This window comes from Indicator indicator, chromosome 4 (assembly GCF_027791375.1).
Source record: "Indicator indicator isolate 239-I01 chromosome 4, UM_Iind_1.1, whole genome shotgun sequence".
NCBI lineage: Eukaryota > Metazoa > Chordata > Aves > Piciformes > Indicatoridae > Indicator > Indicator indicator.
Genome location: NC_072013.1, coordinates 42,824,673 through 42,847,904, shown reverse-complemented (window position 1 = coordinate 42,847,904; position 23,232 = coordinate 42,824,673). Strand labels below are relative to the sequence as shown.

At 41.3% G+C, this 23,232-nt stretch overlaps 1 protein-coding gene across 1 annotated transcript in view; it reads right to left on the bottom strand.

The window, feature by feature from the left end:
* Positions 1 to 23,232, bottom strand: part of NUBPL (NUBP iron-sulfur cluster assembly factor, mitochondrial) — an 86,124-nt gene that overhangs the window by 47,712 nt on the left and 15,180 nt on the right. Inside the window, exons 4-6 of the mRNA XM_054400484.1 lie at positions 22,000 to 22,090; positions 4,459 to 4,498; positions 4,278 to 4,368 (exon numbers count right to left, since the gene is read on the bottom strand). Coding sequence (XP_054256459.1) covers positions 4,278 to 4,368; positions 4,459 to 4,498; positions 22,000 to 22,090 — 222 coding nt within the window. The remainder of the gene's footprint in view (positions 1 to 4,277; positions 4,369 to 4,458; positions 4,499 to 21,999; positions 22,091 to 23,232) is intronic.

The following is a 23,232-nucleotide window of genomic DNA, read 5'->3' as shown; positions in this document are numbered from 1 at the left end:
GATAAAACAGAGGCACTGAAGTGGTGCTCAAGGAAGCAGTAAGAGATGGAGGAATTACAATTAGATAATAGTAAAAATTACAAATCGTAAATTGTAAATACAAATAGTAAATACAAAATACAAATAGTAAATTGGGGGGCTCATTAGAATTGAGCCATTCCAGGAAAAGCTTAGTTTTCTGAGCAAATGTGTTCATCCCTACCAGGTACATCTAAGGAACCTTTAGAGCTCACAATACATTCAGCAGTACTGAGGCTCTACTTCATAGCCACATAGCCAAGGATGCTGCCAAGGCACAAAATTAGAGGAGCACAATATGGGAGAAATACAAGAGTCTTGCCATGTAAGGTCTGACTAGCCTACAAAAACATAGGTTAAAATGTCATGGAAGGGTAAGAAATCCTGTTAAGGATGTTAATCAACCAAAGATCCCTGCCTTGTAAAGATAGGCTTCTGGGCTAGTTCCAAGGATACTGTTTGCACTTAACAGAATTGCTGACACCTGTAATCCATGTTGCATGGGTAACATTTGCTTTTGATAGTGATGTAATTTTACCTATTGATATGACAAATACACAAGGAGAGCACTGCATGCTGAAATATGCACTTGTATTTTAGCTATCGTCTCCTTTTATTGTTTGATTTTCTTTAACAGAAAAGGTGACTGGTCTGCTGCATACTGACTTTTTTTTTTCTTCTCTGCTCAGTACAGACTGTATGGGACAGGTTCTTAGCTGTCTACTTGATGCTTATTTCAACAGAGCTCTTCAGACACATTACTGTTCAAGTATAGGCTTGAGGTAGCTCTCAAATAGTTCCTATCTTTACTGTACTTAGCCTAAAGGTTAATCGGAAATCACTCCCACAACAAATACACCAAGATAAAGCATTTTGAGGTAGCTTGTTTGATCTGAACCAAGTACCATAGTACTGAGTCAAGATAAACACAGAGCAAAGAAGGAAGTGCTGAACAGGATTATGTAAAAGAGAAGGCATCTTCTGAAGTATATGTCAAGAGAAAACTGAACAGAAGAAGTCTAGTGCTACAGATGACACTGGAGAAATATCAACACTTCCTTACTTGGGCTTTAAGGGTTATTTTCAAAGAAAGGATATCTTGCCTTTCAAAAACCTCAAAAAAAACCCTGAACTACTCTCTTCTGCCTCACCTACAGGCAAGCAAGATTCAAAGGAAGTGTTAGGTGAAAGAAGAAGAGCTAAAACGCAGGTAAGAGAAAAAGACCGCCCTGCAGTATAAGTTGGCCTACAGTACATCCAGTTTTGTGAACAAAAAAGTCACTTCTCTAGCCACATGAAAACTTTGGATAATTTCAAGGCATGTAAACAAGAGCTATATTTAACTGCAAGATTTATGAATATATTTATAGAGAATCAAATGTTCCAGTACTGTTTGTAATTCACTTTCACTACAGGTGAAAATTCATTTCCTTATGCATTTCTCATTCTTTCAGTAACTTAACATCATCCCTTTCCTTCTTATCTATTGAGCAATACTTTTATTAAAAGTAGGACACATTATAGAATCAGTAGAATGATTCTTTATATAATAATTTGATACATCTATCTATATACACATGTAATGTACATAATACAGCATACTGTTAACTCTATTTTGTATTAAAAGGCACATTTCCTTCTGTGTAAGGAAAATTATACCATGTGTTGCAAAAAAATCATCCACTTATGAGATACGGATTATCTGAGAAACACTGAGCACTGATTTCAGTCTCCAAGATTATTGCCTGCTATCTACCTGTCTGACACCATACAACACACAAGAGCAAAGGTAACTTTTCAGACTAGAGATGTGGCAAAAGGAGAGCTTGGGTTTAAAATGTGGTGTTTTATCTGAAACATGATGTACATCCTTGTCACATGCAAGTACCATTTAGAAGAGACAAAACTGAGGTTGGAATCTGGACTGTGCTGAAAAGCCACTCATCCAGCAAAGAAGGAAAACCAGAGAAGGACAAATATACACAAATGACAAAGAGTGAAGTTATGTGCAATAAGCATTCAATGGACTTTCCAAAATAAGAATTCCAGAAACCTAAGTTGCAGGTGTAAGACAACAATTTAAATACCCATTACAGGCACAGACCAACTATGAGTTAATGGGTTAACAAGTCTCCATTAATGAATTTGGAAACTAGACCCTTCAAAGCTTCATTAGAGTATCTGAAGCATGATAAAATTCTGGAAACCACAGTTGTGCACATGGCAAAAAAGCAAACAAGTGTTGAATACTGCATCCAGTTCTGGTGTCCCCAGCATAAGAAGGACACAGAGCTGTTGGAACAAGTCCAGAGGAGGGCCACAAAAACGATCCAAGGGCTGCAACACCTCTGTTATGAGGAATGGCTGAGGGAGCTCGGGGAGTTCAGCCTAGAGAAGAGAAGGCTCTGGGGGGACCCTAGAGCTGCCTTCCAATACCTGAAGGGATCCAGCAGGAAGGCTGCAGAGGGACTTTTCATAAGGGTGTCTAGCAATAGGACAAGGGGGAATGGTTTGAAGCTGAGGGAGAGGAGGTTTAGACTGGATCTTAGGAAGAAATTCTTCAGTACAAGGGTGGTGAGACCCTGGGATAGGTTGCCCAGGGAGGTTGTGTCTGCCTCCTCGCTGGGGGTGTTCAAGGCCAGATTGGATGAGGCCTCGAGCAGCTGAGTCTTAGTTGAGAGACATCCCTGCCCATGGTGGGAGGTTGGAGTAGATGATCTCTAAGGAGATTGCAGTTTTTAAAACCAAAATACCATGTGTTAGTCTCCAAAATTTATTAGTTATTCACTGAAAAACATCTGTATATTAGATAGAACCTACTGTTTCTCCTCGTGGACTGCAAGCTTCCTTCTTTGGAGACACAAACAACTTTTCCAGCACAGATTTACTACCCTGGTCATCAATGTAGAAGCAAAATGCTTGCAGGGAGAAGAAATTTAGCTGTAAAGCCTTCCTCTTTCAGAATTTAGGGTCCACTGTCAGGAAAATCACTGATGTCCCTAGCATTAACAGACTTCATCTCACTCTACAGCATGATCAGCCAGCATGAAACTGCTTCATTGGTTGCTAGGGAGCAACAAGCTCATTATATGGCACCACAGACACCCTCCACAAGGCTGCTGGCACACACTTCCCACCTGGGGATGCTACCCATTGAAGTGACAGCACTGGAGTGCCTGTCGGCCTTTGGTCTGCCAGTGTGGAATCCGCCAACACAGCAGGTGCTAACTTCAGCTTTACCTTCCAGGTTTTAGGCTCTAGTCTGTCACCCTAGCCCACACAATGCCACACACAAAGAGGTCAGAACAGCCTTCCACAGTTATTGGCTTATTCCTTATTTTTAAAGGTCAAACCTAGACAAAGATGTTGTTATTGATATTTTGGTAGACATACAACTTTTATGAGCAGGACAGCAATGGCCACTGCTTTATACGTTGTGGTAGAGGTGAATTTGGGGAAAATACACAAAGGCTAGGGGGGAAAGGAAAAAAAAAGTATTCTTCTCAGTCTTTAAGGGAGCACAAGATTTAGAGTTATTGACTAAAGACAAACAGAAGCCTAGTGATCTCCAAGCTGTGTATATTAAATTCCTAGAATGGATGTCAGCCATGAACAATCTAGGTCACTTCAAAGTATAAACATACAACCTTAATCCATTTTTTTCAGCTATTTGTCTCATCAGCACTTCAGAGATCTATTCACAATAAAAGGGAGGGTGAGAGAAATAAATCTATGAAGAATAAAAAAAAACACTCTGCTTCCATATGCCAGGAAATTTATTAACTAACAATCTAATGAATTACACAGAGATGGTACCTAATGATCTTCATGTACCTGTCACATGTCAAACGCCATCCAGGAATCCTTAGTGATGGGGAATTAACAAGCACATAAGGGAATACAGTTGTAGATATGTATATGCAAATCCTTAGGCAACTTGAAAACAACCCTTTTTTTTTTTTTTTAAACAATCGCATAAAGAATCATAAAGAGGAAGGAGAAGGAAGGCAAATTGGGGTGATTCACTCATCAAATGCATGAAACAACAGCTGTATTTCAAGGGGACAGGTAAATATAAATGTGACAACTTTACCGTTTACCTGAAGCTAAGATTAAAGTCTTAAGACTGTAAGAAGACCAAGATACAAAGACATTCACCACTAACACATGAAGTAATGTCATGGACACTTGTGTATCAGTTAAACTCGTTTTAAAATAACCAATTAGTTTGAAACACAAACATGCACCTAAGTCCTTACCTGTCTCAACAATTTCTCAACAGCTGACATCACCATGAGTCCTCTCCACACCACTGGTGCAGTCTCTTCTATTAAGAAACCCATAGACATGCTGAAACGACACAGCCAAAACGTCAGCTTTCCAGCACAGTACCAAGTACATCTGTAAAGGAGCTTGATTTAAATTAAAACATATGCTCACCATGAGATTCCATAGTTCTTAAGGGGCCTCATAAGATTTTCTAAAACAGAAGCAAACAAGGAGTTTTTTGGGGGGAAGCTGTTTTTGGGTACTGTTTTTAGTTTCTTTTTTAAAGAAATAAGCACACACAATTGTTTTTATTTTCTTCTAAAAGCAGTTTTCCTTTTCTGGTAAAAATATTTGTCTATTTTCCTCCCTCATAATTTCTATACACACATTTATCTATAATACCCAAGAACCTAGCCCCACTTTTTCTTAGGCTTTGACATTATATTGATACCACCCATCTTTTGCCAGAATAACAATGCATCTGCCCATAATATAACATCACTGTGCTGCTGAAACTGACTTCATCTATTTGGGTGAGAACCCCATGTTGCAAGGCAGATATCCCCCATCAGGCAGCCTTCTACTTGTGCAATATTTTCACAGAAATCACAGAATAAACCAGGTTGGAAAAGACTTCAGAGATCATCAAGTCCAACCTATTACCTAATAACTAACACTTCCTGACAACTAAACCATGGCTCCAAGTGCCACATCCAATTTTTTTTTTAATACCACCAGGGACAGTGACTCCACCAATTTGCTAAATGTTGAGTCATTTCTATCAGAAAAAAATAACAAAGTTTTGTAACATGATGGGATTTTAAATATAGGGGGTTTTGTTTGGTTGGTTTGGCTTCTTGTTGTCGTCATTTTTTGTAATTTTTTTTCAAAACATGCTATTCACTAGTCTTTTGTTTGGGGGAATTCTTCCCCTTGTATTAAGTCTGCTTTGGCTCCCTAGAAGTACAACAGCATTCTGGCTTGGATCAAAACAAGCCCTATGAGGAGTGGCTGAGGGAGCTGGGGATGTTTAGCCTGGAGAAGAGAAGGCTCAGGGGAGACCTCATTGCTGTCTACAACTACCTGAAGGGAGATTGTAGCCAGGTGGGGGTTGGTCTCTTCTCCCAGGCAACCAGCACCAGAACAAGAGGACACAGTCTCAAGCTGCACCAGGTGAGGTTTAGGCTGGATGTTAGGAAGAAATTCCTCACAGAAAGAGAGATTGGCCATTGGAATGGGCTGCCCAGGGAGGTGGTGGAGTCACCATCCCTAGGAGTGTTTAAAATAAGCCTGGATGAGGCACTTAGTGCCATGGTTTAGTTGATTAGATGGTGTTGGGTGATAGGTTGGACCTGATGATCTTGAAGGTCTTTTCCAACCCGGTTAATTCTGTGACTCAGTGTATCTATCAGGGGTAGGGAAGTGATTGCTCCCCTGTGCTCAGCCCTGGTGAGGCCACAGCTTGAGTCGTGTGTTCAGTTCTAGGTGCCACAGCATAGAAAAGACCCTGGAGCATGTCCAAAGAAGAGCAACAAGGCTGGTGTGGGATTTGGAGGGCATCATACGAGGAGTGGCTTCATACGAGGAGTGGCTTAGGAATCTGGGGTTGTTTACTCTGGAGAAGAGGCTAAGGAGAGATCTTATTGCTCTCCACCACTACCTGGAGGTTGTAGTGAGGCTGCTGTTGGTCTCTTCTCCCAAGTAACTAGCGATAGGATGAGAGGAAATGTGTTTAAGTTGTACCAGGGGAGGTTTAGATTGGACATTAGGAAAAACTTCTTTACTGAGAGAGTGGTGAGGTGTTGGAACAGGCTGCTCATGGAGGTGATGGAGTCACCATCCCTGGAGGTGTTCAAGAAGCTGTAGATGTGGTACTTCAGGACACGGTTTAGAGGTCATGGTAGTTAGGTTACGGTTGGACTGAATGATCTTAAAGGTCTTTTCCAGCCTTAGTGATTCTATGATTCCAAAGCCACCTGTCTGCTGTCAACAATTCCAGGTAAGAAGTCCTGGATTTCTTTAGACTGGCAGAAGATCTGCAGGACTTCTAAAATTTCTGTAGCAACAAAAGATGCTTATTTGAACATTGCAGAGGTAATGTCCTTGTCATGCTCCGTATTCCTGTGCTTTCCAGTGTCACAGAAAAAAAAGAGGGGGAAAGAATGTAATTGTTCTTCTGGGAAAGGGGCAAGCAAGCAGAACATAAACAAAACAAAGCAAAAAAAGAGAGCACATTCAAAACAAAACCTCACAAAAGCCAAAAACTCCTTTTAGAGTCCCTGCCATCTAAATTCACACCTTACCTCAAAATGGTAAGCACACACACAAAAACAAAACTAGTTTTATTTGGTCTAGCTGGTTTATTTTACCAGCATGCACAGGTAGGAATAAGCAGAAATCAGAAAGAATACTTTAAGCAATAAAAAAAAACAAACCACGTTTTGACAGAAAACTTTAATACACCCAAAGTAATACAAGCATGTAGACAGTAAAATAAAAACCGATGTGAACACAATGCAGTACATTCAAAGCCAAACTCCAAATTCAGAAAAATAAAACCCAAGAGCATGCAAATTAAACAGCTAACTCTATGGATGAAAGCTTTCAAGCAATCAAGTAAGTGGACATCCAAGTCATGTAATTCTGTAGAAATAATCACAGATTCATAGAATGGTTTAAGTTGGAAGGGATCTTAAAGATTATCTGGTGTCAACTCCCAGGCAGGGACACCTTCCACCAGACTAAGGTCGCTCAAGGCCTCATCCAACCTGGCCTTGAACACCTCCAGGGAAGGGGCATCCATGACCTCCCTGGGTAACCTGTTCCAGTGTCTCACCACCCTTAACAGGAAGAATTTCTTCCTAATATCCACTCTAAATGTGCCCTCCTCAAGCTTGAATCCATTTCCTCTTGTCCTACCACAAGCCCTTCTCAGAAGTCCCTTCCCGGCTTTCCCGGAAGGCCCCTTTCAGGTACTGGAAGGCTGCTCTAAGGTCTCCTGTGATGGTTTGAAACTGTCTTTTTAATTTTTCCTTGCAAAGTTCAGAACAGAGAAAGTGAAAGAATGTAAATAAGTCACTATTGGGTGTAAGAAAGCAAAATAACGATTGTTCTAAACACTTCCATTGGATAGAGAGAAATGTTTAAGAACTATTACCCAAAACAAAGTAGGCATTCGGCACATTCTGCGTTCGGCAGTGGGGGCAGTTGCTGGGCTGTCTGGCTGCTGTTTCTTCTTCTCTTGTGGCTGAAGATAACACACTGACCTTGGCAGCTAAGTTAACAACTTTCTGCTTAACTAACTCTGCTTCTCTGTCCAGGGGGGTCTGGGGGGGAAGCTCCTGGGAGAGGGAGGCCCCTTTGGGAGGGTCCCCTTGGGGGGAAGCAAAGGGAGATCGATTGTGCTTTTTCTGTTGATTGTATATATTTGTGAATGTCGTGAATTTTGTATATTTGTACATATTCATTGCATTTAATTGTAGATTTTAGACTCTGCTTGTAAATACAGCTTTTCATTTGCTTCCAGACTGAGCTAGCCTGGTTATTGTTGGTGGGGGGGGAATTTCAGCTCACACCAACACACTTTTTATTTTTTGGCGCTCCAACTCGGGGCTCGATTGCTTGTGATTTATTTCTGCTCAGATTAGGAAGCAAAATGAAGCTGTTTTGGATTCTGAGTCATTCTATTTCATCTATTATCAGTGTGATTGTTTACAGATGGGCCATTTCTTGCATGATAGACAAGATTGTGAGATATGTGGCATATAAGTCATTTCTTTGGGTTAAGAACAAGCTACTGAATGTTGGTGAATTCTGTTGTGGACTTATTGGGCTAAGAAGCTATGGTAACTCAACTATGGATCTGCTAGCAGACACATATGAGTTTGTTACTCCTCTTACAACTACAGAGGGTCCTTGGAACCAGTGGTACCCTAGATATCTTGTACTAGCCTTAATCTTAATTTTGTTGCTTCTTGGAATAATCATATGGCTACTGATAGCACTGTGTCAAGAAAGACATAAGGCTACTTGCTCTTCCAACTCTGCTGTGAATGTGAAAACCAAGCCAGTAAATTTGGTGGCCACTGTAACCAGAAAGCGTAAAGGAGATGCAGATGCTGCAGGAGATGGTGCAGATGGAGATGAGGGTCCTTCTACTCAGGGTCCCTCTGTTAAGAAAGATCCTTCTGATGAGGAAGAGAGGGTTAGCCTTAAAACTCTGGTAGACCTCTTGAGACCCCACATGGATGATGGAGATGTAGGTCAGGATGTAGACCCTAGTAGATTAGCAACTGCTGGTAGTGCCTCTGAACTCAAGGAAATTCAACGGAGGATTAAAATAGGATTATGGGGACAGCGACCTCAGGAGGATGATGATGATGATGATGATGATGAGGATGACATACAGTCAGCTAATGCACCCAGACAGGAAATTAGACATGTGAGGAAGGATTACATCAGAGGAGATAATGAGCCAGTCCTGTCTTGGCTAGCCAGGTGTTTTGATATGGGAGCCCCAGCATTGGTGGTAGGTGACAAGTCGGCCTCTCAGTTGGGGATGCTCTCAAAGGATACAGGCACAGACAGGCATCTAGGCAAGTGCATTGGTAAAGTTTCTCTGTGGGCACGCCTCCTACTGGCAGTCTCGCTGAGGTACCCCAGCAGAGATGATTTACCATGGAACCCTAAGCCTTGGACCACAATAGCTGAGGGAATCAAGCGTCTGAGAGAGTTTGCTGTGAGAGAAGTAATGTATGGAGATCATAAGACTCTGAATCCTGATGAAATTCCTGTTGGAACAGGCCTTGCCAAAAAGCTCATTAAGCTTGCTCCTCCTAATTATGCTACTATTCTGGCAAGCAGGATTGTGGCAAGAAATTATGGTGGAGCACCTCCTACTGTTGGCCATTTCACTGACCAAATGAGGCAATTGGAGGATAGTCTTGCACGTACTTCTTTGGTTTCAGCCATTGAAACTTTGTCTGGAGAAATGAAGAATTGCATGAAAGAGCTGAAGGAGGAACTTAAAACCTCCATATCCAACTTGATGAAGGGGGATGATTCTAATTCCTCTTCCTCCAGATGGATACAAGTTTCAGCTGTTAGGAACAGACGTGCTCCAAGAAGGCCATTCCAAAACAGGCCAAACCAAAACAGACAGCAGAGGCAATCACGTGGCAGTATCTGGATAACTCTGCGTGATCAGTTTGGTGAGAACATGAACAGATGGGATGGTCAACCAACTTCTGATCTTTTCAAGAGGTTACGGGAGCTGCAGAGGGGCAGATCCCGAGGTAGCAATACCAGGAGGGTAGCTGTCGCTTCCTCAGTTTCCCAGAACAACTCTGATAGCTCCAACAGTGATCCTAATTCTGATGCTGGACGTTGTGCCAGCTGTACATGTGGAGGTAATCCCCACCATTAGGGGTGCCCTGCCTTCCGCCAGGGGGAGGTAAGGGAGAATGGAGGTAACAGAATCTATTGGGATGTGTACATCCAGTGGCCTGGCACTTCAAAATTTCAGAAGTACAGGGCCTTGGTTGACACAGGAGCTCAGTGCACCATAATACCATCAAATTATCAAGGGGGAGAATCTATAACTATTCAGGGAGTCACTGGTGGATCTCAAGAGTTGTTTAAGATAGAGGTTGATATAAGTTTAACTGGGAAGCAGTGGAAGAAACATACTATTGTAACAGGTCCTAATGCACCTTGTATTTTGGGAATTGACTTTCTGAGAGAAGGGTGTTTTAAAGACCCTAAGGGTTACAAATGGGCTTTTGGAATAGCAACTGTAGAAATTGATGGAGGAAAATTGAAGTTGTGCATTAGACCTGAGCTTTCAGATGAATCTGCAGTTGTGGGACAACATGAGATAGAGGATGTAAAGCTGCCGGTTGCTTCTCAAACTGTGCATCACAGACAATACAGAACCAACCGTGACTCTTTGGTGCCCATTCAAAACTTGATTCGTCAGTTGGAGAGTCAGAAGGTCATCAGCAAAACTCATTCACCTTTCAACAGTCCAATCTGGCCTGTGAGAAAGCAGAATGGAGAGTGGCGTCTGACAGTTGATTTCCGTGCCTTGAATGAAGTAACTCCACCCATGAGTGCAGCTGTACCAGACATGATGGAACTCCAATATGAGCTGGAATCCAAGCAGGCCAAATGGTATGCTACCATAGACATTGCTAATGCTTTCTTCTCTATTCCCATAGCAGAGGAATGCAGGCCTCAGTTTGCTTTCACCTGGAGAGGCATTCAGTACACATTCAATCGTTTGCCCCAGAGGTGGATTCACAGTTCAACCATCTGCCATGCAGTGATCCATGATGCTTTGGAGAAAGGTGGAGCTCCAGAACACATTCAGTTCATCGATGACATCATCGTCTGGGGTGAGACTGCTGAAGAAGTCTTCGAGAAAGGTAATAAAATCCTTGACATTCTCTTGCAAGCTGGTTTCGCTATCAAGCGAGACAAGGTGAAAGGACCTGCCAGAGAAATCCAGTTTCTGGGAGTGCGGTGGCAAGACGGTCGCCGTCACATCCCAATGGATGTGATAAACAGAGTCTCCACCATGGCAAATCCCATCAACAAGAAAGAAACTCTGCGTTTCTTAGGCATAGTGGGATTTTGGAGACTGCACATTCCTGGATACAGTCAGATTGTGAAACCTCTCTATGATGTGACTCGAAAGAGAAACAGTTTCCAATGGGGTCCTGAGCAACAAGCAGCCTTTGACCAGATCAAGCGAGAGGTAGTCCAAGCGATGGGTCTGGGACCTGTCCGAACTGGTCCAGACATTAAGAACATTCTGTACACAGCCGCGAGTGACAATGGTCCAACCTGGTGCTTATGGCAAAGAGCTCCAGGGGAGACACGAGGACGTCCTCTTGGTTTCTGGGGTCGTGGCTACAGAGGCTCAGAGGCAAACTACACTCCAACAGAGAAAGAGATTTTAGCTGCTTATGAAGGAGTGAAAGCTGCTTCTGAAGTGATCGGAACTGAGTCACAACTTCTTCTAGCTCCTAGATTGCCAGTTCTGAATTGGATGTTCAAAGGCAAAGGTTCTTCACCACATCATGCAACAGATGCTACCTGGTCTAAGTGGATGGCTCTGATAACACAGAGAGCTCGAATGGGAAATCTCGAAAGGCCTGGTTTGGTGGAGGTGATCACAAACTGGCCAGAAGGCACAAGCTGTGCAAAACCTCCAGAGGAGAGAGTAACTCGTGCTGAGGAAGCTCCTCCTTACAGTGATCTGTCTGATGATGAAAAGAGATATGCTTTGTTCACAGATGGTTCCTGTCGTCTTGTTGGGAACAAGCGGAGATGGAAATCTGCAGTGTGGAGCCCAACGCGCAGAGTTGCAGAAGCGAGAGATGGAGAAGGAGAATCCAGTCAATTCGCAGAGGTAAAAGCTGTCCAGCTAGCTCTTAACATAGCTGAACGTGAGAGATGGCCAAAGCTTTATCTCTACACCGACTCGTGGATGGTAGCCAATGCCTTGTGGGGTTGGCTGAAAGACTGGAAGAAGAATGGCTGGCAGAGGAAAGGAAAGCCAATCTGGGCTGCAGATCTGTGGCAAGACATTGCTGCTCGCATTGAGAGAATCCCAGTGAGAGTGAGACACATCGATGCTCACATTCCTAAGAGCAAAGCTACTGAGGAACAACAACACAACCATCAGGCAGATCTAGCTGCAAGAGTTTCCCAGGTGGACACAAACTCTGATCCTGATCCTGATCTTGACTGGAAACACCGAGGTGAGCTGTTCTTAGCTAGGTGGGCCCATGACTCGTCAGGACATCAAGGCAGAGATGCAACCTACCGATGGGCTCGTGACAGATCCATTGACATTTCCATGGATGCTATCACACAAGTCATCCATGACTGTGACATTTGTGCTGCTATTAAGCAGGCAAAGCGGATCAAGCCCTTGTGGTACGGTGACCGATGGTCCAAGTACAAGTATGGTGAAGCCTGGCAGATTGACTACATCACTCTACCTCGTTCTCCATCTGGTAAGCAGTATGGGCTGACTATGGTAGAGGCGAGCACTGGATGGCTGGAAACTTATCCAGTTCCTCATGCAACTGCACGTAACACCATTCTTGGTCTGGAAAGACAAATCCTGTGGAGACACGGAACTCCAGAGAGGATTGAGTCGGACAATGGAACTCATTTCAAGAACAATCTTGTAAAAAACTGGGCCAAAGAGCACGGCATCGAGTGGATATTCCACATTCCCTACTATGCACCAGCTGCAGGGAAGATCGAACGCTACAACGGTTTGCTGAAAACCACTCTCAAAGCCATGGGGGGTGGATCTTTGAAAAACTGGGAGAAACATTTAGCACAAGCAACCTGGTTGGTGAATAGTAGAGGTTCAGTGAATCGAGCTGGACCTGCCCAATCAGATTTGTTGCGAAAGGAAGAAGGTGATAGAGTTCCTGTTATAAGATAAAAGAATCTGTTAGGCAAAACTGTTTGGGTATTTTCTCCTTCAGGAGAGGCCAAACCTGTCCGAGGGGTGGTTTCTGCTGAAGGTCCTGGTCACACCTATTGGGTGATGCAAGAAAATGGTGAAATTCAGTGTATTCCACAAAGAAATCTAACTTTGGCTGAGAGAGGTTAAATTCAGAGTGTTGCGCAGATACAGCATTGCGCCCAAGAGGAGAGTTCATGAGATCTACGGTGCACGAACCCTGAGAGCCCTGAGTCACCTGAGAGTCCCTGTTCCTTCCTTCGCTCCATCTGTGAGGAAACAAGCTGTTTGCTGTTTTTCCTGTGATTTGACTCTTTTGAATCATCTACATCTGAGATAGCCGGAACAGACTATGGTCTTTATTCACCTATTGTTGTAGATATTATTTTAGATTAGATAAATGATAGTAGCAGCCAATGGAATTGTTTAGAAGGGGTGGACTGTGATGGTTTGAAACTGTCTTTTTAATTTTTCCTTGCAAAGTTCAGAACAGAGAAAGTGAAAGAATGTAAATAAGTCACTATTGGGTGTAAGAAAGCAAAATAACGATTGTTCTAAACACTTCCATTGGATAGAGAGAAATGTTTAAGAACTATTACCCAAAACAAAGTAGGCATTCGGCACATTCTGCGTTCGGCAGTGGGGGCAGTTGCTGGGCTGTCTGGCTGCTGTTTCTTCTTCTCTTCTGGCTGAAGATAACACACTGACCTTGGCAGCTAAGTTAACAACTTTCTGCTTAACTAACTCTGCTTCTCTGTCCAGGGGGGTCTGGGGGGGAAGCTCCTGGGAGAGGGAGGCCCCTTTGGGAGGGTCCCCTTGGGGGGAAGCAAAGGGAGATCGGTTGTGCTTTTTCTGTTGATTGTATATATTTGTGAATGTTGTGAATTTTGTATATTTGTACATATTCATTGCATTTAATTGTAGATTTTAGACTCTGCTTGTAAATACAGCTTTTCATTTGCTTCCAGACTGAGCTAGCCTGGTTATTGTTGGTGGGGGGGGAATTTCAGCTCACACCAACACATCTCCCCAGAGCCACCTTCTCTCCAGGCTGAACAGACCCAACTTTCACAGCCTGTGCCCATAAAGGAGGTGTTCCAGCCTTCTACTCATCTTTGTGGCCCTCCTTTGGCCATGCTCCAGCAGTTCATGTCCCTCTTATGCTGCGGGCACAAGAACTGGATACAGTATTCCAGGTGGTGGTCATACAAGAGCATGAAAACAAATTGGATGCTTTAGTTTGTAAATCAAAAAGAACAAAACAGCAAACTAAACTAATCACTTGTACAACTACTGAGCTCAGGAGTGAGCATGGCACTGCTATTGAGAAAGAGATGGGCTTGGACTGATGCATTGCAGCAGTGTTAAGACAACATCTCTTTACTTGCACAGCTCTTTCCAGCATTTAGTCAGGGCTTGTTTTGGATGGTATTATATTGTCTACAAGCATTTCTAAGAATCACAGTCTTACTTCTCCTCACTGCAGTAATATTAACTTTGTTATGAAGAGGCTGATGACATCTGAACTTCAGCCTAAAGCCATCTCTAGGCACTGCTTTGTTGTCCTTGCAAACAATACCGCCACAAGTTATAATACTGTCAGAAATCTTGACAAAAAGGATGACTACATATTTACCTACCAGAGGGTTTTAAAAAAGAGAAATGGGGCGGGGGGGGAAAGTATCAACAGCATGCACCACTGCAGGTTCAAGGTTGGCTTCATTTTTACCCTGAAACAGGAATGATTCTAAGGAAAAGGAAAACAAAACAAAAAAAGAAGGCAAATCTGACTGTTCAGGGACTGGAAAGTGGGAAGAATAGCAAAGATGCATTTACCTAAACACTATGCCACTTCTCAGTTCAATTTAAGTGTTTCACAATATGTCAGTCAAATATTCAGAGGCTAACATCCCAACATGCACTTCCTGCAGGAACAGTTTCTTCTGCACAGAGGCCACTCAGACACACTACTCTCAGAGTACAGGCACACCTTCAGAAATCTCCCTCCTCCTTCACCTCAGTGGATTAAATAGGAAAGCTGCTGCAAGTACACAAACACTAACCTACAGAGTAGCCAAAGGCGCCTCTCTGTTTTTAAAACATGTACACTCTTTATTTCTCAACAGTAGAGTTTCATTTTCTGAAAACTGGATCTTATTGCCTTTGGTTAACAACAAGGACTATAAACAGCTCCAAGCAGCAGGATTTAATCAAATATATGCAATGCACAAGAACAATTCACAACCTGCTGCATATTCTGGCTATAATGTTCTGCATATTCTCTAATACAAAATACTGCAGAGCATCCCACCGTTCGCCTACTGCGAAAAGTATTCCTAAGACTATCTCAGACCTAAAATGCTTCAGTGGGCTGTGGCAATCACCCTTGTCTCCTCAAAAGCAACAGGCATTCCTCCTCCTTCAGCCTGGGTCTCATGAAGATTTTCTAATACAAAACATGTAAAGATTCAGCTTAATGACATCTCAGTAACATCTCTATCTCCTCACTGCTTTCAGAGTATTGTCAACATTGCCTTCTCTGTTATCTAATGCCTACCCACAGAGCTTCAAAAATCCAACACACAACACTTCCTCTCGCAAGAGGAATTTACTTGCTGTTTATATTGGAAGTCACTTCCCATGATCAATGTTTTGTAATGGGAGGATCCAGGCTATAATCAGGGACACAAAAGCTTCAGACTATACAGGATTTCCAGCAACAGGATGAGGAAGGAAGAGGAAGGAGACATAGGACAGTAAGAGTAACAAGTTGGGCTTTACTTGTGTAAATACAGATGTCTCCTACCACTCTGGATGCCCTAGCAGATTTGACAGAGGGCACAGGAGAGAGCCATACCTTCTGACAGGGCAGCTGGGTGCCAGACATCACACTTCAGCACATTTAAAGCAGTACTACTTTCCTAAGCAAAGGCAAGCAAGTTCCACCCACAATGCAGTAAAGGGAAAAGTAATGCAGCAGTGGGGAGGGGGACAAATAGCAATGGGACCTCAGGGTATCTCACAATAAAACAGTCATCAACTTATGCCAGAGTGAAAGGATTCTGTCACCAAAAAAAAGTTAGAGTCACAAATTTTAAATTGTTGTTCTAATTGTAATCAGTGTTCTAACTGCTTATGCCAGAAGGCCCAGAATATTCTATGGCAAGTGACAGACTAATTGAGACTTCAAGCTTGATTTCACACTGTGTTATAAGTTTATGTGCAGGGTTGCCCCAGAAATGCTGCAATTTTAAGCTTGAAGAGCTCCACACAAGGAAGGCAGTGATTTCCCATTACACCCTGCACTAACAGTGTTATCTAACCATGAAAACATCACAAATACTTAAACCAAGGCAAACTACCAAAGAGACTCAAAGAGCATTATTCAGTGCTCACAGTTCAACTTTAACAGACAAATGCAGAACGACATGCAGCTTTTTCCAAAAGATTTGTTTCTCCTATTTAGTTAGGCTACATTTTTCCTTCCTCCTAACAGACTGCAGAGGAAACAAAGCTCTGCAAAAGCTTTTTCATTAAAGGAACTATTTTACAGCTGAAAGCAAAATGTCCTACCTAAAAGCAAAAAAGCATATCCTGGCACAAGAAAACAGCAGAGTGACTTAGTCATATTTTTGGTACATTTTAAAGCATTTGCTGACTTGTTAAGTTTAGAATAGTAACACGGGACTCGTTTTAAGTATCTTGCCATCACCTCCCATCACAAGTGTCTTCCTCACAACTGCTAATATAACCCAAATTTTGAAAATCCCCACATGGAGCCAAAAAAATTTATTTATAGTGGATCAGAAGCTTTATTAAACCAATGTGGGTGGGTTCTCTTAGTTCACTATACCCAGGAGGAATGAAACAGACAACATCCAGTTCAAGACTTCCGTCCTGACACACAAAACCCCTGGAAGGCTCACTGTACTTGAAACTTCTGTGAGAGGGGAACTGACCAAGTCAGTCACATAAGAGTGTGACAGACAAGAGTAACGCAGAACAAGGAGAAGCAGGAACCCGAGAGCCAGACATTCCCTACTAATACCTTCCATTCAAGACCCATCTTCAAAAAGCATTCCAGCTAACTAGGGACTTTCATTGCTTCCAAGGCAAAGCTAAGGAACTCAACACATTTAAATCAATTAAGCCTTTTTGGGTTCAATACTGTAATCAAGACTCCCCCCAAAAAAAGAAATGTAGATTAAATGGCATAGAAAAAAACACACTATTTCAAGGATTGTGTGTAAATTTTTTTGTAAAAAAACAAAGCAAAACAAAAACAGGCACCTGGACACTGATGACACAGATGACATTCAGCAAACTTTTTGACTCTCCACTTGACTTTTTTAAAAAAAAGTGTCTCTGTGTCTATCAAATATTCCTTTTGCATTTCATGTTAATTCCCTCAAACATCCTTCTGTGATTTTATTCAAATTTCACCCTGTGTAAAGTGATGTTCTATGGACTTTACAAGATTATGACTACCAACTAAGGCAAAGCAAAGAGATGCTAGCTATTAAACTTGCTGCCACTCTTATCCTCTGGTCCCTACAGGAACAGGATTAAATCACATTTTTTTTCTATTTTTGATGTATTCTGATCCACTTCTTTATTCTGAAAAGCACTCCATTGTACTGTAGAGAAGGGGAAGGGAAGAGGGAAAATACAGCAAGAAACCTGCAGAGAAAGAACTATGGAAGTGAAGTTGCAATATAAACAGTCAGAAAATTCAGATTTGGTGGCAGTTCTTCAATTTTACTTCTAGCAGAGAAGAGGAATGGAAACATTTATTCTTCTGAAATAAACAAAAAGGTAAATGCGCTCAGAGTACAAACAAAAAAAAAAAAGCATAATTCCTTTTCTGTTTATGTATATACAATGAAATGTGTATCTATCATGTCACTAGAACAAAACCATCTTGCAATTTAAAAGCTGAACCAAAGAAGCTATTTGTATCTCTAAGAGTAAACTTTATAATATAATGAATATTTGCTAGCCGTAATCCATATCAAAGCATTTTGAATTACCACACTGCAAGATCAACAACATTAAGACCAACACACTTCCCTTTTCAAGTACTTGAAATATATTTTTTCAGGTTACAGGTTTCAGTAATTTCTATTGCAATAGCCTTTAGCAAAAATTGATTTGCCATTTATCCAAAAAGGGCTGCTCTCAGCAAGAGGCTTTAATTACTACACTACATTTCTCATCTTATATTTATTTCCTTTACTTTTTTTGTAATGCTAAGTATGAATTTATGTATAATAAAGAGTAAAATTTTTATAAATTAACTGTCCAGATGTTTTTTGGGTTTTTTTTAAACAGCACCTTAAAACTGCACACCTATAAATAGTTCCTTCAGGAGCTGGGTATCCTCCTGTCATGGTTTTAACCCAGCCAGAAACTGAGCACCACTCAGCCACTCACTGATGCCTCTCCCTCACTGGGATGGGGAAACTTGCAAGTTAAGAACAATTTAATAACTTAGAAATAACAACAACAATAAATATAGCCAAAAAAATAAAGAAAACATACCCAAGAAAAAACAAGTGATGCACAGGTCAATTGCTGACCGATGCTCAGCCAGTCCCCAGTGATTCGCCACCCCCAGCCAGCTCTCTCAGTTTGTACACTGGGCATGACATCCTGTGGTATGGAATATCCCTTTGGCTAGTTTGGGTCAGCTGTCCTAGCTGTGATCCCTCCCAGATTCTTCTGCATCTGTTCACTAGCAGAGCACAGGAAACTGAAAATCCCTTGACTAAGTAGTAGTCCTGCTTAGCTACAACTAAAACACAAGAAATCAAGACCAGCACTGTACCAGCTCTTAAGAAGGAAATTAACTCTGTTTCAGCTGAAACCAGGATACCTCCATCTCCTTTCCCATCCAAGTAATGGTCATCATCATTTTTCCACAAAACAATAGCTGAATTAATCCCGATTGAAGTTAATTGTTACAGGCTTGAGGACAACTGTCAAGGTCCAGAATAAGATAGTTGAAAATGAGAGGAATACTTTATTGTTAACTATCACATATGAAAGAGAATCATAGAATAGAATCATAGAATCAAGAAGGCTGGAAGAGACCTCAAAGATCATCGAGTCCAACCTGTCACCCTAAACCTCATGACTATCTAAACCATGGCACCAAGTGCCACGTCCAATCCCCTCTTGAACACCTCCAGGGCTGGTGACTCCACCACCTCCCTGGGCAGCACATTCCAATGGCCAACCACTCTCTCTGTGAAGAACTTTCTCCTCACCTCCAGCCTAAACCTCCTCTGGCGCAGCTTGAGACTGTGTCCTCTTGTTCTGGTGCTGGTTGCCTGGGAGAAAAGACCAACCCCCTCCTGGCTACAACCTCCCCTCAGGTAGTTGTAGACAGCAATGAGGTCTCCCCTGAGCCTCCTCTTCTCCAGGCTAAACACCCCCAGCTCCCTCAGCCTCTCCTCACAGGGCTTGTGCTCAAGGCCTCTCCCCAGCCTCGTTGCCCTTCTCTGCACATGCTCCAGCAATTCAACATCTTTCCTAAACTGAGGGGCCCAGAACTGGAGCCTGCAACATATAGTCATAGCTAATTACAGTATTCTGAATTATTATTTTGTCACATGTAAGACACATGGAACTAAAAAAAAAAAAAAAATAAAAACAACCCTGGGATAAGATATAACCAAAATAAAACACAGGGTTTCGCTTCAGTCTTCTTTCAAAATAGTATCAGTAAAGCACATCATAGGCTATAAACAACCTAAAAACTTGTTCAAGAATTAAGAAGCATAGCAACAGCAAATTTAGTTTTTATTTAAATTAACTGTGATGTGGTTCCATGGGTAAAGCATGATAAAGACAACTTTGAGAATACAAGCTGTGCCTTTAAAATTAAACCATTATGAACGATCAAGCAATTACTTCACCTTTACCTCAATAATTAGCTTATCTATGAGACATTTTCTCTATTTAACTACTTCACTTTAAAATTCCTGTTTATAACCCTTTAAAGGTTGTACCACAATGCCTTGATACAGCTACTTGCAGGAGAGATCTTCCAACAGTCAAAACAGATTCTATTTTAAATGAACTTTTTTGTTACGAGATTCTGCTATCACAGTCTGATGAGTAGAAGACACATAAACGTGTCCCAGGGAAAAAAAGCAAGTGTCCATTTCTGACTTTAGAATTTTATCAGTAATTTCAGTTCTATAGCTCCTGTAATATCATTAGACTCAATAGGGCCAAACACAACTACTGCTGGTTTTCTCTCAGAAATCAGAAAATTTTAAAAACACATGTCTGTTACTATCTTTTGAATACACTATGTTAAGTTAGTGACCATATACTATTTTATCATTGTGACCAGCAGGATGAGGGAGGTGATGCTGCTTCTCTACTCTGCTCTTGTAAGACCCCACTAGGAGTACTGCATCCAGTTCTGGTGCCCCCAGCATATGAGAGACATGGAACTGCTGGAGCAGGTCCAGAGGGGGGCCACAAAGATGATCAGAGGACTGGAGAACCTCCCCCTCCCTTCCCTTCCCCTGCAAGAGTTGGATCTGTTCAGCCTGGAGAGAAGGCAGCTCCAGGGAGACCTTAGAGCAGCCTTCTAGTACCTGAAGGGGCCTACAAGAAAGCCAGGAAACGACTTTTTATAAGGACTTGTAGTGATAGGACACAGAGGGAACGGACTGCAGCTTGAGGAGAGGAGATTTAGACTGCAGATTAGGAGGAAATTCTTTACAGTGAGGTTGGTGAGACACTGGAACAGGCTGCCCAAGGGAGGTCATGAATGCCCCCTCCCCAGAGGTGCTCAAGGCCAGGTTGGATGAGGCCTTGATCAACCTGGTCTAGTGGAAAGTGTCCCTGCCCTCAGCATGGAGGGGGGCATCAGATAATCTTTAAGGTCCCTTTCAGCCTAAACCATTCTATGAATCATGGAATAAAAGACACTGAGGACATCATAAAATGAAAACAAAGTTCTGAAATATTAAGAGAGTACTCAACAGTCATAAAGCATAAAAGCTCACCAAAACCTTCATAACCATTTAAATTACATGAGGAAATCCTATAATTATCTGGCAAAATGGCAGTGTTTTCTTGGCAATATAACAGTTTTCACTCTCTGCCAACCAGTAAATGGTAGATATTTTTTTTAAGGGAAAAAAAAGAATTATGCAGTCCACTAAGCCAGAAAACAGCTTTTAGGTACATTTTAGTAGAAAGAATAGAAGTAGTTACTTGTGTTTTAAGCACTGCTCTCTGTGTACGTGGTAGCTGATGTTAATATCAGCTAGATATTAACATAGATAATCCTCTATTAACTAATTAAATTCATTTGTGAACCTACTAACCGGTATTTCCCTGCCCATTTAGTTGAAATATTTTGAATGACACCCTATTAAACGTTAGCAGACTTTCCAATGTACTACAGTGTGCAAAATTAAATTAATGGAGTATCTTCCATTTATACAGGCTCTCTGCTCATTAAGAACTCCTAATTAATTCTGAAAACTTAAATTAGAGCATAACTATAATAATTTCTATTCTGTAATTGCTGCATGGATTTATTCTGTATGGCGCCAGGCATCCGTAATCCCTTTTCAGCTGCTACATGTGAGAAAAGAAATAAAAATCAAACTGCTCAGAATCTCCCAGGATTACTTTACAGATTCATTTTCCATTCAAAGTCTCATACTGAAGACTTTAACAGACTTTAAAATATTTTTTTTGTTATACTATTAAAAATAACTTTTTTAGCTGACTGACTTATTGCTATGTATGTTGTTAATGCACATCTTTAACACAGAACTTCCTGGGTTTGCACAATTACTGTACCAGACAGTGTTTGTTCAGATTTTATGTTATGTTCCTCATAATGCAGTGAGAAATCAAAAAATAACACTAAACTTCATTATACCAAAACACCAGAGTCATACCTATTTTTTATCTCTACATGTATATATGCACACATATACCTAAGAGGGATCACTTCCTCTCAAGCTTATCCTATCTGTCACTTATTAAAGGAATCCCTTACGTTCACAATTACATCTTCCCACACCCTCCAAATTTCTGTTTTCACAATTAAATCATCTTAATGTCAGCTACTCTGTTAGAACTTTCATTGTTGCTACTCCACAGCTTCATGAACTCAAGAGTTAGAAATGCACAGATGGGAACAGAATTCCTAAACTGGAAAAAAAATAAAAATCATTTCTACTTACTTGGTGTTAATTCTGGGTTTCCTTTTAAGTTCATCATCTTTGGAATTGAAGGTCCATATATGTCTGCATCAAGTAAACCAACTTCTTTTGTCTGTATGAAGACAAAGAAAAATATTTGTCAAAATGACTGTCTTTATAAACTTAGTTAAGCAACATTTCAAAATTGCCCAGAGAAATAAAAATATTATCTTGATTTTAGACATAAGTTACCACTGCTTCCTTTCTCCCTAAATTGTAATTGAAGTATGAAATATATCAGTGTCTCTTCAAGTTAAGCCAGACATCTTCATAGCATCTACATTTTCAATACACAAATGCTTCCACATTTTCTTACTTACAATGTATGCCACAGACGTTATATTGAGAGAGTATAAGGAATCTACTCTCTACGTAAATTTATGCAGAAATAGTATTTTTACTTTTAAAGGCATCAAATTTTCCTATTAAAAAAAAAATGTTTGTAAATATATATGAATGCCATTTGAATTAAGACTAGTGAATACAAGGAGCATGAAAAACATAAAAAGCATGTTTTTATCTTCCATTTAAGCAGTCAGAGTAAAACTTTTGCAGATATCTTGAAAACACTGCAATGCAAGTCTCAGAAGCCAACGAAGCAGGTATAACATTTTAATCAAAGGCACTTACACAAAACAATGATAAAAAATGGGTTTATTCAACTCCATATGGTACATCAGGCAATAAACTTCAAATAAAAATTATTTCAACTCTGTGGTCTAGACTTACAGCCTTTGATATGTTTTATAGATATACAAACATATTTGATGGAAATTAAACTATTTTTCCTACAGATGGCAATACACAGTACCAATTGCCAAGTTCTGCAAATTAAGAAGTAAAGAGCAAGCCCTTTAAAGTATTGAACATCAAGTCTCTCTAACATAAAAAGCTAACTGTTCAACATTTTGCAAAACTGCAAGCAAGTATGGTTAAGGCCTTGCCTGAAAAATCTAATCATGGAACAGACCCTCCTAGATGCCATGCTAAGACATGTGGAAGACAGGGAGGTGATTCAAGACAGCCAGCATGGCTTTACTAGGGTCAAATCCCGCCTGACCAACCTAGTGGCTTTCTATGACAAAGCGACTATGTCAGTGGATAAGGGATGACCTATGGATGTGATCTATCTGGACTTCTCCAAGGCCTTTGATGCAGAACCCACAACATCCTGCTCGCCAAATTGGAGAGATACGGACTTGATGGGTGGACTGT